This window comes from Siphateles boraxobius, unplaced genomic scaffold (assembly GCF_051911475.1).
Source record: "Siphateles boraxobius isolate OS27281-9 unplaced genomic scaffold, OSU_SipBor_1 81, whole genome shotgun sequence".
In the NCBI taxonomy this organism is placed as follows: domain Eukaryota; kingdom Metazoa; phylum Chordata; class Actinopteri; order Cypriniformes; family Leuciscidae; genus Siphateles; species Siphateles boraxobius.
Genome location: NW_027509210.1, coordinates 962246 through 978445, shown reverse-complemented (window position 1 = coordinate 978445; position 16200 = coordinate 962246). Strand labels below are relative to the sequence as shown.

The window sequence follows — 16200 nt, the reverse complement described above, 5'->3', positions numbered from 1 at the left end:
GAGTAATGAAACAGGCTGGGAGTTTTTAAAAGCCTCAGGAATCTTTTGCAGGTGTTAAGAGTTAATTAGTTGATTCGGATGATTAGGTTAATAGCTCGTTTAGAGAACCTTTTCATGATATGCTAATTTTTTGAGATAGGAATTTTGGGTTTTCATGAGCTGTATGCCAAAATCATCAGTATTAAAACAATAAAAGACCTGAAATATTTTAGTTGGTGTGCAATGAATCTAAAATATATGAAAGTTTAATTTTTATCATTACATTATGGAAAATAAGGAACTTTATCACAATATGCTAATTTTTTGAGAAGGACCTGTATATCTGTCTGTTAACTTGAGAAAGAAGGGTGAGATCTGATATTTGTCACTTAGATTATTTTTCATTACATATAATCGTAAGATATCTTAGTGCTTAAAGATATCTACTTAATGTTGATTCTGCTTTCACCTTGCCAACTTTGTCCCAACAGACTCTTCCTGTAGTTGTTACCCCTGCTTTCACAGACTAGGCTTTAGTCTAGTCTCAGACTAAACTGCATGTTTGAGCTGTTTTAACTGAAAGCAACTTGCACTGAAATATCCTAAAATATGTGACCAGTCACGGAAACTAGGGGCACAAGTCGGTTCTGGGGCATTTTGAGTTATTCGTAGATTCTGAAACTGTAATCTCCAAGCTTTCCAACGAGGTGTAACATGTGGAAATCTGATCATATTTGGAGAAGTTGTGGCCATTTTAAAGTAGGCACTTAAAAAAGCTCAAAGAGGAGAAAACGAGCTCTGAAGATTGTGCAGTTCTCACCTCTCTCTGCTGCTGGGGGTGACAATAGGGCTCATTTACATCTCATTTAGATAAGCCATACCCCCTGTAAAGCTCCTCCATGTGCTTTACAGCTTTTTTTTGCACTTTGAATGAGTGCACTTCTGCCGCACTAGGTGAAAAACAATTGTGCTGCCCCTCTATTTGCAACTTACCAGCAACAACACACAAAGACCAATATGCCATATACATATAACGCAAAACCAGCAACAACACACAAAGACCAATATGCCATATACATATAACGCAAAACCAGCAACAACACACAAAGACCAATAAGCCATAGGCCTACATATAACGCAAATAGTGCGCAACGCTCGTGTGCCCAAAATGTCAACAATATTAAAATGTATGCAGGAGGCAAATGCCTGCTGGCATTTTTCTTTAAGCAGTCATTTCTGGAATTTTCCAAATAATCACATTTCACCTCCTCAAATTACTGTTGCAAATCTCTTTACACCACTTTCTTACACTGCGTCAAAAGGGGTGTATACGGGAGAATTCAGACAATGAATACGCCCGCTAAATGTGCTGTTTGGCAGGGATCTTTGGAACTTTGTTATGCGTACCTGTAAATGCCCGCAAAGGCCCGAAAACAGGAACTTGTCTGACCACATGCTGTTAGTTGATGGCTTGGCTTTGTAAATGCTAATTTGTTTTGGGACTGGCAGCTCAAGATTGCCCCTATTCCCCTGCCCCCCACATTAGTATTCAGGAAAGGTGATTAGGCTGTTTGTATCTGGGTGTCCTGGGTGTATGTGGCTATTCAAACTCAGAGTCTGAACGAAAACAGACTTGTGTATATGGTAAATGCAAGTTTGAAGAGGATATTTGAAAAGCTGGAGACGATGGACAAGAGGTTGGATAAGATGGAGGCTGACATCAATGAGCTCAAAGAGGCAAAAGAGGAGCCTTCTTTAAAGAAATTAAAGAGAGCTGAGAATAATTCTGTTGCGGTAAGTTATTTTCTGACTGTCACAAACATTTGGCGGTGTCTGCTTAACTTTGTGTGCTTTATTTATTAATGTATTTGAATTGAGCCCTCATACTATGTTGGATTTTTACAGGAAGCTGTACGAAGATTGCACAATGAGGAAAACAACATACACAAATATGACCAACAGACAATGTATATCTTTAAAACTATTGTTTCATAACAGTCCTTTCTTCTAAATTATATTTTTAATCAACCTTCTTTAATTACTGCTCCACAGTCTATCCTCCCCCCACAACCTCGAGGTCACAACCTATCTTTTTAATGGCGTCTCCATGGCTGTACCGGATGTAGATCCCGCTGTTGTTAAAGGTAAGTCACAAGAGAATGTCCCAAGGCTACAACTATTTAACTGTATAGATTAGTTAGTAAATAAACACATTCTCCCCCCTCACTATCTCCCTCTCTCTAGCATCCTGCAAGATGTATTTTGAAACTGTTAGAAGGGGTTACAGGATGGCCCAAGATGAGAACAAAGACAAGATGGAGGACAGCAGGATCATTGCACGCATGAGACAAAGAAAAAGAAGAGTAACTATAAATAAATATAAATCTCAGTAAAAGACTCAGCCTGGAAGAGGCTCCCATCCCAACCCATTTGATATTTTCAGTGGTTTAATTACATTTTACCCTACTATTTTGCAGCTGCTGAGCAGCAGGACTGGCGTTCTCCAGACAGAGGAAGAGGCAGCTATCTGGAAGACTGCAACAGTTGACCACATGTCTGAAGAGAAGGATGCCATCTTGGATGGAAAGTCGGTGCTGGTTGTTCGACCTCCAACCCGTAGTACAGTTTTGTCTGCGCTGTGCTATATATTGTATGACTAATAGTAAAGTGTATTCGGTGCTAACATATTTTTATTTATAGAATTTTGACTGTGTGTATATATATGTCATGTGCCCAGTGTCATTTACAAATAATAAAAATAACAAACTCAACTTTGTCTATCTGATTGTCTTGACATTATAACCATGAACACCAATGATAATAAATATTAATAATGAGTAATAATAAACCCAAATGAGGCCATAAACTGGACCAATAGTGTGGGGGTTTAGAGGAGGGACAAAGCATTGAGCAGCCAATCCTATGTAAGACCTCTGACCAATTGAAGGAGGCCACTGCCTTGTGTGCCAAAGGTGTGAAATGCTAATATTCCCTTGCATTGACCCCGACCGGGGGATTATTCACCATGGTAACTGATGGCCCTTAGTGGCTCCCTGCTGTGCCCCAAACTTATTCGGGATTGTCAGACGGGACAGCAAACTCCCGTACACACACGTTTATTTGTGGAATACACAGGAGTACTCAGGATTTTTACATGCCCGATTACAGCTCTTTTCACGCAGTGTTATGTGCGTATACATACACAAATGAAATGTCCGCAAGCACATTATATCATCAGCAGGTTCAGCATCTTAAATAACGACTTAAGAGCAAATGAAGCTTAACTTACATTTCAGAAACACGCACGGCAAGCCTTCATCGCAGCAAAGGTCTTAACTGCATCCTCTATTTCGATTCTCCGCCACATATGAAACAGCCAGCCACCGCTGTCAGCGAGCCGAGCCGCCGTATTCAAGCACTGAGGGCGCGCGCGCCGCGCCCATACCTCCGGTTCAGTTTCCCGAGCCCACGAAGTGCGGCGAAAACATTTTCGGTGTAACTGCCAGACGGTTCAGCTCGTCTGCGACAATCTTTGCGGCATCCATCTTCATTGAATTTTGATATCAGAGAGAGCCGGCAGAGCACAGCACAATAAGTAGCCATGTGGTTCACTTGGAGGGCGGGGGCAAAAGCGCCGGGTTATTCAGTATGGAAATACACACGGACAATGACACGCCACGCCCCTACTGCATGCTAGAATCTCCGAAAACAAGCCGATTTCAACCTCAAAATGTAAGCTTTTAAATATACCAATACTGCTATCTCAAACATGGAGAGGCTTCTTCGTGATTTCAATTAACAGATTCTCCAAAAAATTGAAAATTACCAATTTTGAAAAAAACCCTCTTCTTTCTCATTTTGCTCGAAAGTTGTGCTGCCGACTTGTGTCCCTGTTTTCTGTGACGAGTCACATATGTCTGTGCCATTGTTTTGTTTCAAGATGCACAGCACTAATGTTGTGTCCTAATGCATGTTTATAAAAGCTGTTTAAATGTTCTAATTTAACTGAAGCCGACTCCTGGCTTAATCTAAGCCCTGTCTGTGAAACCAGGCCTATGAGTTTTACACCACTGTGAAGATATTGTTGACCCATTTTGTTGATTCCTCCTTACAAAACTGCTTCAGCTAGAGTGAAATATGTAGGCTTTCCAGTATTGACTGGACATTTCAGGTATTGCCATAATATTTCAATGAGGTTTATATGTGAACTTTTAGTACATTTCAAAAAATGTGTTGTTTGTACATTGTGGATCATTCAGATCAAAAACTTGTGTTATATAATTGAAACTTTGAAAGTGATGTTGATATCTTCTTTGGAGCGTTTTGTTTGACCGCATTTCCAGTTGTCTCTTTTTGTTTTGCAACTGACTATAATTTTTGTTGTACAAGGAACAAAATATAATTCAGTTTATTGAATTTCATTTAGTTTGTTCAGGTACTAAAAAAACAGATGAATTAGATGAATATTACATTGTCTTTTTTTCTAGACTTTCAGACTGCAGTATCACAGAAGAAGGTTATAAAGCTCTGGCTTCAGCTCTGAGATCAAACCCTTCACACCTGATAGAGCTGGATCTCACAGGAAATGATCCTGGAGAATCAGGAGTGAAGGAGCTCAATGATTTACTACAGGATCCAGACTGTCAACTGTCGACACTGAGGTGAGACACAATGAAATAATAGAAAATACATTATATGCAGCCAAATTATTTATAGAAATATTATTTCAATAATACAATAACCTACATAATATGTTGTTACATCAAAGTTGACAGTGATTTCAAGACAAAAATCGTGTGAAATGGATTTTGTCATTACACCAAGTTTATTTGAGAGTTTAACTGAATCCTGCTTCATCTTCTCTTCTGCAGGTTTTTGAGTCCTGTTGCATATGAAGCCTGTCAGTATGTGACTGGAATTGTGGGTAAAAACCCATTACTCATGAGAGTGCTGAATCTGAGTGATCGTGAACTAGGAGACACACGAGTGAATCAGATCGCTGCTCTACTGCAGGATAAACACTGTAAACTCAACACACTGACGTGAGTATTTTACATGGTTAAAAATAGTATTTTTATTACCTTTTAATAGTAATGTTACAGTAGTTGGTATTTCCAGTCAGGGCTGATTTTGCCTGGGCAGACACAGAACCACAATAAATTGATTTTAATAATATTTCAGTTTTTGAATGTTGAAGGAAACACATTAGATTATTCACACACACACACACACACACACACACACACACACACACACACACACACACACACACACACACACACACACACACACACACACACACATTGTTTTTGAATTTACCGCTTTAAAATACAATGGAGAAAGTCAAACATTATCTAAAACAGCAGACCTGCCAACCTGTACACGTTGTGCGTAGCGGGTTCGCATTTTGACCTAAAAGTACGCTGGTATGATTTGTCACTCTAAACTACGCAAAAACTGGGCTGGGGTGGATGTGGAAAGTTGAAATATTGTATTGATTAACTTAAATCTGGATTCGATGATCACACGGGAGTGATCGCATGGATTATCTTAAAATACTCCGTCATTCATGGTCACTCAGATAAGAGGAAAACATCATTCAGCCATGCAAATTATAAAATGATTAAGTATTGATGAACAATAAATCTAAATAAAATTAAAATCGCTATGGCTTAGTGATTATGAAAGTTCTGTGATTTGTGGATTGATAAGCGCGAGTCTGGAGAAACAGGCATTTATTTATTCATTCTCAGTGTTGAGAAACATAGCCTGCATGTGTTACGTTATTGTGTTAATAATAACTAAAGTACCTAATTATGTTACATTTGTTACATACATATGTTACATTAATAATTTTGTATGAAAACTGGCACGTTAGTTACTTTTTAATCAAGCTCTCTCTCACAAACACAGACCGCCAACACAGAGAGAGAAGATAATTGTAAAATTAAAATTGACGGGCTAAGTTTAAATTTTGCTCTTGGTGGTTTTTTTTCCTGTCAAAATGTCAGAAAGCATTTTTTAATATCCATCCGTGTTTTTATAATAAATCTACATAAAATTAAAATCGCTATGGCTTAGTGATTATGAAAGTTCTGTGATTTGTGGATTGATAAGCGCGAGTCTGGAGAAACAGGCATTTATTTATTCATTCTCAGTGTTGAGAAACATAGCCTGCATGTGTTACGTTATGGTGTTAATAATAACTAAAGTACCTAATTATGTTACATTTGTTACATACATATGTTACATTAATAATTTTGTATGAAAACTGGCACGTTAGTTACTTTTTAATCAAGCTCTCTCTCACAAACACAGACCGCCAACACAGAGAGAGAAGATAATTGTAAAATTAAAATTGACGGGCTAAGTTTAAATGTTGCTCTTGGTGTTTTTTTTTCCTGTCAAAATGTCAGAAAGCATTTTTTAATATCCATCCGTGTTTTTATAATTCATTAAATGGCGGACGTTTTACTATTAACACAGCCCTATATGTCAGATTCGTCTAATTTATACTTGATATTCTTTTTAGAATATGCGATTCGTTTTGCTATTATTGGTCCTGTGACAGGAGAACTCCTGTCTATTCATTGTCAACTATTTTCTATAAGTATGTTTGTATTGGCTAACGTTTATTCAGCTAATGCGTGTCCTGTTTAAAATGTGCAATGTTAAAATGCAAAGACAGCATGTTACGGCCGCAACCGTAACACAAGTGAAGACATCACAACACAGCTCATTCTATAGGGGATTTATTACAAAAAGTGATGTCGACAACATGAAAGGAAAATTAACCGGAGTAAGACACAACAAGAGAGCACACAGAACCGCGCCGAACACCACGCCCGCCCCACAGATTTGGCCGCTTGAACTTCTTATGCCAAACGTACATGATCAACAGGTGCCGGCCATCAGTCCCTAATAAAGAAAGACACAAACAAGAACATACACGCCCCCTAGAGGACAAACAAATCATAACATAGAACAAATTAATCAAAAATACATGCACATGTAACACCTTCACCCCCCAAAAGTGAACCTTCACCTTTTTTATTACCTACCAAGTTCACGCCCCTAACCCACCCGGGACAGGGCATCAGCTACAACATTATCCTTACCTCGAACGTGTTTGATATCGAGGTCATATGGTTGTAACGTCAGACTCCAACGCATAAGACGCTGATTAGTGTTGCGCATTGAATTCAAGAAAAGGAGAGGATTATGATCGCAATACACAACAATAGGACGAGAACAAGTCAAATAGACCTCAAAATGACAGATAGCAAGGACTAAAGCTAAAGCCTCCTTCTCAATAGTAGAATAATTCCTTTGGGCAGCAATGAACTTCTTTGAAAAGTAACACACAGGGTGTTCCACCTCATCAGAACCCCTCTGCTGAAGAACAGCTCCCGCACCCACGTCACTCGCATCCACTGCGAGGCTAAAAGGTCTTAAGTGATCCGGTGCCATCAAGACAGGCGCTGAAATCAACAAGGACTTAACATTCTCAAAACCACTCTGACACGAGTCTGACCAGTGAAACAACGGCTTAGGACTTAGCAAATCGGTAAGGGGTGATACCACAGTTGCAAAATTTTTACAGAACGCTCTATAATAACCGTCCATCCCGAGAAAACGTCGCAATTGTTTTCGATCGACAGGTGGTGGAAAATCACAAATTGCGGAAACCTTTGCCACAACTGGGCGAACCTGCCCGCCCCCAATCACTTTACCTAAATAAATTAGGGTGGCCTTACCAAATTCACATTTACTTAAATTGACAGTCAGCTTAGCATTTGCCAAACGAAAAAAATCAGCCTTAGTAACAGCATTTACTCGCCGATAGTCAGTGCAGAATCGATAGCTACCATCAGACTTCCCCACCAGCAAACACGGTGAACTCCAGGGGCTGATACTAGGCTCTGCAATTCGATTCTATAGCATATACTGAACTTCCTTATTCAAAAGAGATCTTTTTATCGGATTCACACGATATGGATGTTGTTTAATGGGTCGAAGGTCAAGTCCCACATCTATATCGTGCTCTATAACAGACGTTTGACTAGGGATGTCACTAAACAATATTGAGAAGTTCTTCACTAATCCCAAGATGTCAGTTTTTTGCATTGCAGATAAGTGTGATAGCTGACTAGGCAAGGTTAGTAACAGTTCAGAATTTCTCAACCGACCTTCAACCACACATCTAGAAGGTCCCACCTCTTCATACAACGGTTCCTGTGCAGCCCGGCAAAGAGCAGCAGTCATGTCAGGTGGTTTTATGCTGGAAGAAACACATTTCTCAGGCTTCTCAATACTCGACTCCCTCTCATGATAGGCCTTTATCATATTAATATGATAAACTTTGGAAGTTTTACGGCAATCTGGGACATGAACAACATAATCACGGTCAGAAAGTTTCTTTTCCACTACATAAGGACCACTATACCTGGCTTGCAGCGACCCTCCCAACACAGGTAACAAAACCAACACTTTGTCACCCGGACTAATACTTCGTTCTTTAGCTTTCTTATCATACCAGACCTTCATTTTACCCTGCGTTTTCTCAAGATTTTGTTTAGCCAATTCACGGACTCTATGAAGACGGGTACGAAAATCAGTAACATACTCAGGAAGGGATTTACATTTTTGATCGGATAGCCAATTTTCTTTCAACACTGTCAAAGGTCCACGCGGAGTATGACCAAAGACCAGTTCAGCGGGACTAAACCCGAGTGATTCCTGCACTACCTCGCGTGAAGCAAAAAGTAGCCACGGAATCCCCTCCTCCCAATCTCGTTCTAGCTCGAAACAATAAGCGCGAAGCATAGATTTCAAGGTCTGGTGAAACCTTTCTAATGCACCCTGACTTTCAGGATGATAAGCAGATGAAAGATTATGCTTAATGTGGAGACGTTTAAGCACTTGCGAAAATATACGAGATGTAAAATTAGTACCTTGATCGCTCTGGATTACTTTCGGTAAACCGAACAGTGTAAAGAACTTAACTAGTGCTTTAGATATCGTTCTCGACGTTATAGTACGTAAAGGGACTGCCTCAGGAAAACGTGTAGTCGCGCACATAATGGTCAGCAAGTATTTACAACCAGATTTTGAACGGGGAAGAGGCCCAACACAATCAATGATTATGTGTTCAAAAGGTTCAGTCACCAAGGGAACCAGAAACAACGGAGCTGGAGGAATAGTTTGATTAGGCTTCCCAACCAATTGACACACATGGCAAGTTTGACAATAGCGGGAAACATCTTTCTTCAAACCTGGCCAGTAAAAATTACGCAAAACTCGCTGGTATGTTTTTCTTACACCCAAATGACCAGCCGTACCATCATGAGCCACACTCAATATCATGTCCCGATAAACCACTGGAATCACAATTTGATCAACAGCATTCCAAAAATCAGATGAGTTAGAAGGCACCCACTTTCTCATCAATATTCCATCTCTGAGAAAGTAACCTTGGGGTGCATTCCCACTCATCTGCTCTGTATGAACCAATTCAAACAATGACACAAGAGTAGGATCTGACCTTTGAGTGGCAATTAGTTTATCAGAAGACAAAGACGAATCACTAGTATAGTCCAAAACTTCTTCAAATCTCAAAGGATGTGGATCTAATTCCTCCTGTGGAGCAACAGAAGACAAATTGGTTAAATCAGGACTTTCAAACCATGTATCACTTAAATCCACCCCTTCCGAGACGTGAACATTATCAGGTTTAACCATAGAGCGTGTAACCGTACATGCCGAAAACACATCAGGGTGCTTCACAGCACACTCATCGGCCGTAGCAGCGAGAGGCAAATGACTTTTTAGAACTTAAGACCGACGAAGGAACAGGAGATCGGTCCCATGACTTCTTCTTAAACACTACCTTATGCGTCAGCACAAAGTCATCAGCTAACGTAGCAGCGTTGTGCAGTGTCTCAGCCTTTTGTTCATTTAAATACGTAGAAAGAACAGCAGGCAAGCCATTTTTAAAGTCTTCCACCAACATCAGTTGTCGCAACTGTTCTCTGCTTTCAGCTTTTTTTGACGCGCACCATCGATCAAAAAATATTTCTTTCTCATGCGCAAACTCCACATAAGTCTGATCAGAAAGTTTTACATAATGTCTGAAATGCTGTCTGTACGCCTCCGGAACCAATTCATAGGCTTTTAAAATAGCGGATTTCACGGTTTCATAATCTGCTGCTTCGTCTATAGTCAAGGCAGAGTAAGCTTCTTGCACCTTACCAGTGATCACACATTGTAGTAATAAACACCAAAAATCTGCAGGCCACTTTAAAGTAATCGCAACTCTCTCAAAATGACTAAAATATTTTTCAACATCCCTTTCACAAAAAGGAGGAACCATCCTCCGATTTCGTCCCACATCAAACTCAGAGACCGAAGCACCCTTCTTAGTGGTCATTTCTAATTCCATCCGTTTTAATTCCAACTCATGATCCAATTCATGTCTTCTTAAGTCTAATTTTGCATTTTCAAACTCCAACTGTCTTTCTTTCAAAGCTAATTCTCTCAAACGAATGGCACGATCTTCCACAGAATGACCAGCCGTTTCTTCTGCTAAAGGCCTTTCTAAAATACCCAACCTAACAAGATTTCTATTCAGTACACTCCGCAAAGTTTCCTTTAAATTCCTATCCTTAGAGGCTATTTCTATTTCATAAAACTCTGCTATCTGCAACAACTGCTCCTTGGTATACAATGAAAGCAGTTCTTCAGATGGAGATTCCCGAAAAGTATCCACCACCGAAGCCATCTCGACGAAGTTTTATCCGCACTCGAATAAACGAATGAATGTCAACACTATGCATGCACGTATACAAAGAACCAGCTCTCCCTAACGATAATTTCCTCAACTAAATGAACGCGGCTATTCAATTGAATCACACTCCACGAATTTATAATGGAGTTTTCACAAAAGGAAACTAATTGTAACTAACAGCGATCCCACACAAAAACTGTTATATATAACTGTATATTATCCTATAACCATTTTTATTTATTTTTTAGTTTAGGCCGCAACCGTAACACAAGTGAAGACATCACAACACAGCTCATTCTATAGGGGATTTATTACAAAAAGTGATGTCGACAACACGAAAGGAAAATGAACCGGAGTAAGACACAACAAGAGAGCACACAGAACCGCGCCGAACACCACGCCCGCCCCACAGATTTGGCCGCTTGGACTTCTTATGCCAAACTTACATGATCCACAGGTGCCGGGCCGGCGATCAGTCCCTAATAAAGAAAGACACAAACAAGAACATACACGCCCCCTAGAGCAGGGGTTCTCAAACATTTTGGAGCCAGGGACCCCTTACGGGGGAAAAATATTTCCAAGGACCCCCTCATATTTATAACAGTGACTGAGCCCAAAGTTAATGTGGGAGCGCTTAATGAAATGTTTTGACACAAATAGTCTTCACCCAGGGTCGTATGCAGGGTTTTCTAAATAGTGTACTGAGGTGCCAAAAGTGATCTTGCTAGGGGGTCCAGATCCCCCCCCGCCCCCACCCCCGCCCCCCCGAGGAATTTTAGATTTTCTTGATCTACACATGCATTTTAAGGTGTTTTTAAGGACAAAAAATGGGATAACTATAGCTTTAAAAGCATGTCAGTGGGCAGTGGAATACATTTTTTGTCAAGTAGATGACAGTTTAAATTTTACAATGAATGATCCACATACAAAATGGAAATGCAGAATGTATAAGATTATTGTTCACATCACATCAAAACACAATCACATATTCCAAACAGGAATGGCCTTAAATGAGAAATGTTTCAAGGATTATTTTGCAAAGATGTTAAATTCCAATATTTGAACACATTCGAGGTACACAAATAGTAGGCCTATAGTACAGTAATAATGGCAAATTATGTTTAATAGGTGCTTGTGTTGTTAAATTGAGCTTATATCCACTGTAATTAGCTAAAAAAAAATAATGTTAATTTCATCCTGGACACAGTATGCTTCTCTTGACCTGTAGCTGGGAGAGCAGGGAACAAAGTAATGCTTTTTGACTTTCTCAGTTTGTGTAAATTCACTTGGGGTTCAGAGTATTTATTTTTTCCCACATTAATTTCACACGTGTCTAGATCTTGTTTAGCCTACATCTTATCTCACACTTTATGACCGAATAACTGAAGCGTCATGCGGAAATGCGCATTTTGACATTGACGAGCGCTGGTAGTCTGCTGAAACCGCTCAGATGAGAAGGTCAGTTTATCATCGCGATGTTTAATATCCTTGCAGCGCCAAATTAGAGTTTATATTAGGCAATTATTTCAAAACTTTCATTATATAATAGGCTACACATTAAAAAAATTACAGAGGTCCAGACCTGCACGTATCAGCATCTTCACATGTGGAGAAATGAGATTGGAACAACAGCAAGTCGACGGTATAATGATTGACCGTCACTGCCTTCATAGTGCACAACAGACAAATTAAATTAAGCAGAACTTTTTATAAGTTCGGTGAGTATTTTATTTTGATAATGAATAGGTTTTGATGTAAAATTAGCAGTGCTAGAATTGACATAGCCTATTGTGCGCGCACGCGAGACGCCGGCGCGAACACTTGGATTGTTTCCTATGCAGTGGAAACAAAGGAATACTCTTATTTATGGTCATACAGATAAGAGTACATCATTCAAAACGGCAAAATGTCAATTTTTTATTTGTGTGTACATTAAAAATGACTACAAAATGTCATGCCTTTTAAAAATAAAAAAAACAACAGGATGCCGGTTCTGCCGTCTCTGTCTCCTGGCGCGCGTGCCCAAAAAACGACCAAAACACAGCGAATACTTGACGCACAGGCATAAGAAATATAGATAGATTATCTATCTATAGAAACCTTAAAAAGCATACTTTTTTATTATTTGACATTAAATGCATTAGGCCGATAAGTCACTTTGGAATAAATAGCAAGTTTTCAGATGATAAAGAAAACATGACTTATAGTCATGGAAAAACGGTAGGCTGTTATAAATTATTTCGCGGACCCCCTGGCTATCGTTCACGGACCCCCAGGGGTCCGCGGACCCCACTTTGAGAACCACTGCCCTAGAGGACAAACAATTCATAACATAGAACGTCCTGGTTGCATATGCAACCCACCGTTCCCTGAAGGAGGGAACGAAGGACGTAGTCGACGTCGACTGAATTGGGATCACGCTAGGGAGCCTATCATCTTCGATTACTATTGAACGAGCCAATGGAATTTGGCGTGCGTGATTTGCATCACACACTCCGCCCCCGCGGCGCGGGTATAAATACGGAAGTGGATGCACGCAGTAGTTGCTTTTCGCTGAGGAGCCGAGAGTAACTCGGGGTCAGCGGTGGTCCAGCGGTAGTGGCAAGGGCACTACGTCCTCCGTTCCCTCCTTCAGGGAACGGTGGGTTGCATACGCAACCAGGACGTTCCCTTTCAGTCGATAACGTCAGACGTAGTCGACGTCGACTGAATTGGGATCACCCTTTGAACACGCCACTAACGCTGCCACCTTCCAGTGCCTAAACCAAAGCCTCCTGATGCCCCCGCAAATTTAAGGCGGGGAAGGACAGGGCTTAGGCCAGGGAAGTCACTGCTGTTCCTACAGGACCACTGGGAAAGCGTTCCCCGTACATTGATAGGAAGGGACGCTGCGGAAGCCACATCCAACCCAGAGGGAGGTAACGTGGAAAATACACATATGAACTGGGTGGAAACCGGGCAGTCTAACATATGGAATGTCACTGGGGTGGCTCCAGCCTAAGACGGGGAAGACACACCGGACAGTGACGGCAGAGAGACTCTGCCGAGGGAAGACACGGGCTCGCCACAGGGAGCCGTATCGTGGAAGAATACACATATGGGGTCGCCGTAGGGACCGCAACATATGGACCCAGCATAACACAGGTTCCACACTGCTTACGAGTGGTAGGCCTAACACCAGACGTTCCGCACGTCCGACGTCGGAGGGGTTTGGAGGAACTCAACAGGGTTCAATTTTAAGGGAACTCAACTGGAGTAGAAAGGCGCACGTATCCAGTCCATAGGAGGGGAATGGCGCAGCAAGCTGACACTTGAACCGGGCTCACGGTGAAACTGGCTTCATGAGAAGGGAGCCCACGGGAAGCAGCGGTTCAACTAGGTGTCGTCCAGCCCCCAACTCTAGAATCTGTTTAGCAAAGCATATCGTCAACGCCCAGGCGGAGCACTTTACACTCATCATAGAGGAGCTCAACACCTAAGTGGACATGTTGCATCTCGGATTTTTACGTAAATGAAGGCAAGCACTAAGTGCAACTTTGCATGGAAACAGCCTTCCCTCTCTGCTGAATCAGATATTTGTAGAGCTGGTCTGAGGTCTATGGCTTGCGTTCTGTACACGTCCAAGTGAACGGACAGAGAAGCCAGGGCTGGATCTGCCTCCTCCAGGGCAGTGCTTGCAGGCTCACCACCTGCTCCTATTACGGGAGAGGTAGGAACCTTGGGCACAATCCGAGCCGGGGTCTCAGCTTGTGAGAGTTAGCCGGCCCAGACTCCAGGCACAATACGTTGACCGAAAGTGAGCAAGTCCCTACCCTCTATTAGAGACCACGCGAGCAGGAGAACTGATATAACAAAATTTTTAACTCACTGCCTGCAGTGGCTCAGGGGCGGTCTCTGCAGTGCAGTCGCACCAGGGACAAGGCCCAAGAGGATAAAGAGGGACACAAGGATTTACAAGACCTTGCTCCTCAGGAACCTGACGATCAGAACGTGCTTCTGCACACTTCTGCAACACGAAGAGCGTCGTTTAAACACCGAGGCAACATCATTTTGAGGGTGAATGAAAACAGCCTACTGCAACCTATTTTGCAGGAAAGAGAGTACTGAAGTGATCGAAAGCTTTCAGGATCTCCTCTGGAGAGAAGACGCACTCAACGACTAGGTTCCACTTCTAAAGGCGTAAGCACGCTACCCATTTATAGGGGGTGCTCGCAGAAGTGATGGTAACTATCACATGTCCCTGTTATAGCCACCTGAACCTCCGCGTTCAGATGTAAGACCGCCCAGAATCTCAGGGGGAAGAACGCGGGTGCCCTCGTGCCCCGTCCCTGAAAGAGCTTTCAGGGGAAGTCAGGAAGGCTGTAGATGGGAACCAGGTCTGGTTGGGCCAATAAGGGGCAACTATGAAGACCTGTTCCTCTCCTGACTTGGCCCGTAGGTGCAAGCGACGGGCGCAAAAAGACAGCAGCGTTGCTCAACACAACATGTGAAGATCACTGGGCTTCAGGAGCATCTTCTGCTCAGCACTTGAGTGTGACAGGTTCACTGAGCTTCAGGAGCATTCCTGCTCAACACCTGAGTGTGATAAACTCACTGAGCTTCAGGAGCATTCCTGCTCAACACTTGAGTGCGAAGAACTTCACTGAGCACCAGGAGCATTTCTGCTCAGCACTTGAGTGTGACAAGTTCACTGAGCTTCAGGAGCATTCCTGCTCAACACCTGAGTGTGATGAACTCACTGAGCTACAGGAGCATTCCTGCTCAACACCTGAGTGTGATAAACTCACTGAGCTTCAGGAGCATTTCTGCTCAACACTTGAGTGCGAAGAACTTCACTGAGCACCAGGAGCATTTCTGCTCAGCACTGCATGTGACGAATTCACTGAGCTACAGGAGCATTTTTGCTCAACACCTGAGTGTTTTGAACTCACTGAGCTACAGGAGCATTGCTGCTCAACACCTGAGTGCGATGAACTTCACTGAGTTTCAGGAGCAATTCTGCTCAACATGAAGTGTGATGATTTCACTGACTTGAGCAGGCGCAAGGCGACCATGAGTCGCAGTCACTTTTAGAAGGCTCACTGGGGTTAAACGCATTTCTGCGGGCCCCTGGGGCAGCTGAGACCCAGTGTTTGTCCAAGGGTAGTCCGCTCGGTTTACACAAACACTGAAGGAAAGATGAAACTGGGGGGGCAACTGAGCGGCCCCGGAATGGTCATGACCCAGCTGGACCCAGGGGATGGAGTCTCCACTTGCCCTGGCTATAACTGTCGTGAGGCTCGATGGCGGCACGATTGAGTAAAGCGGGAGGAGTGGAACAAAGCGCCCTCAGAAGCGTCTGACTGCAAGGAGGAGGTGACGGGTGAGTTGTGACATGCAGGGGAAGCTTGCGCAACGGTTGCAACGTCTAACAACTCGAGGCACGAATGCCCGTG

At 42.3% G+C, this 16200-nt stretch overlaps 1 protein-coding gene and 1 long non-coding RNA gene across 6 annotated transcripts in view; both read left to right on the top strand.

The window, feature by feature from the left end:
* LOC143730753 (NACHT, LRR and PYD domains-containing protein 12-like) overlaps positions 1-16200 on the top strand; it is a 69196-nt gene that overhangs the window by 38059 nt on the left and 14937 nt on the right. For all 5 annotated transcript variants that reach the window (XM_077221334.1, XM_077221333.1, XM_077221331.1 and 2 more), the window contains 2 exons: positions 4467-4640; positions 4851-5021. In XM_077221334.1, coding sequence (XP_077077449.1) covers positions 4467-4640; positions 4851-5021 — 345 coding nt within the window. The remainder of the gene's footprint in view (positions 1-4466; positions 4641-4850; positions 5022-16200) is intronic.
* Positions 2224-2750, top strand: LOC143730800 (uncharacterized). The gene is made up of 2 exons (XR_013200639.1): positions 2224-2342; positions 2457-2750. It is a non-coding gene; the product is annotated as an uncharacterized LOC143730800 (long non-coding RNA).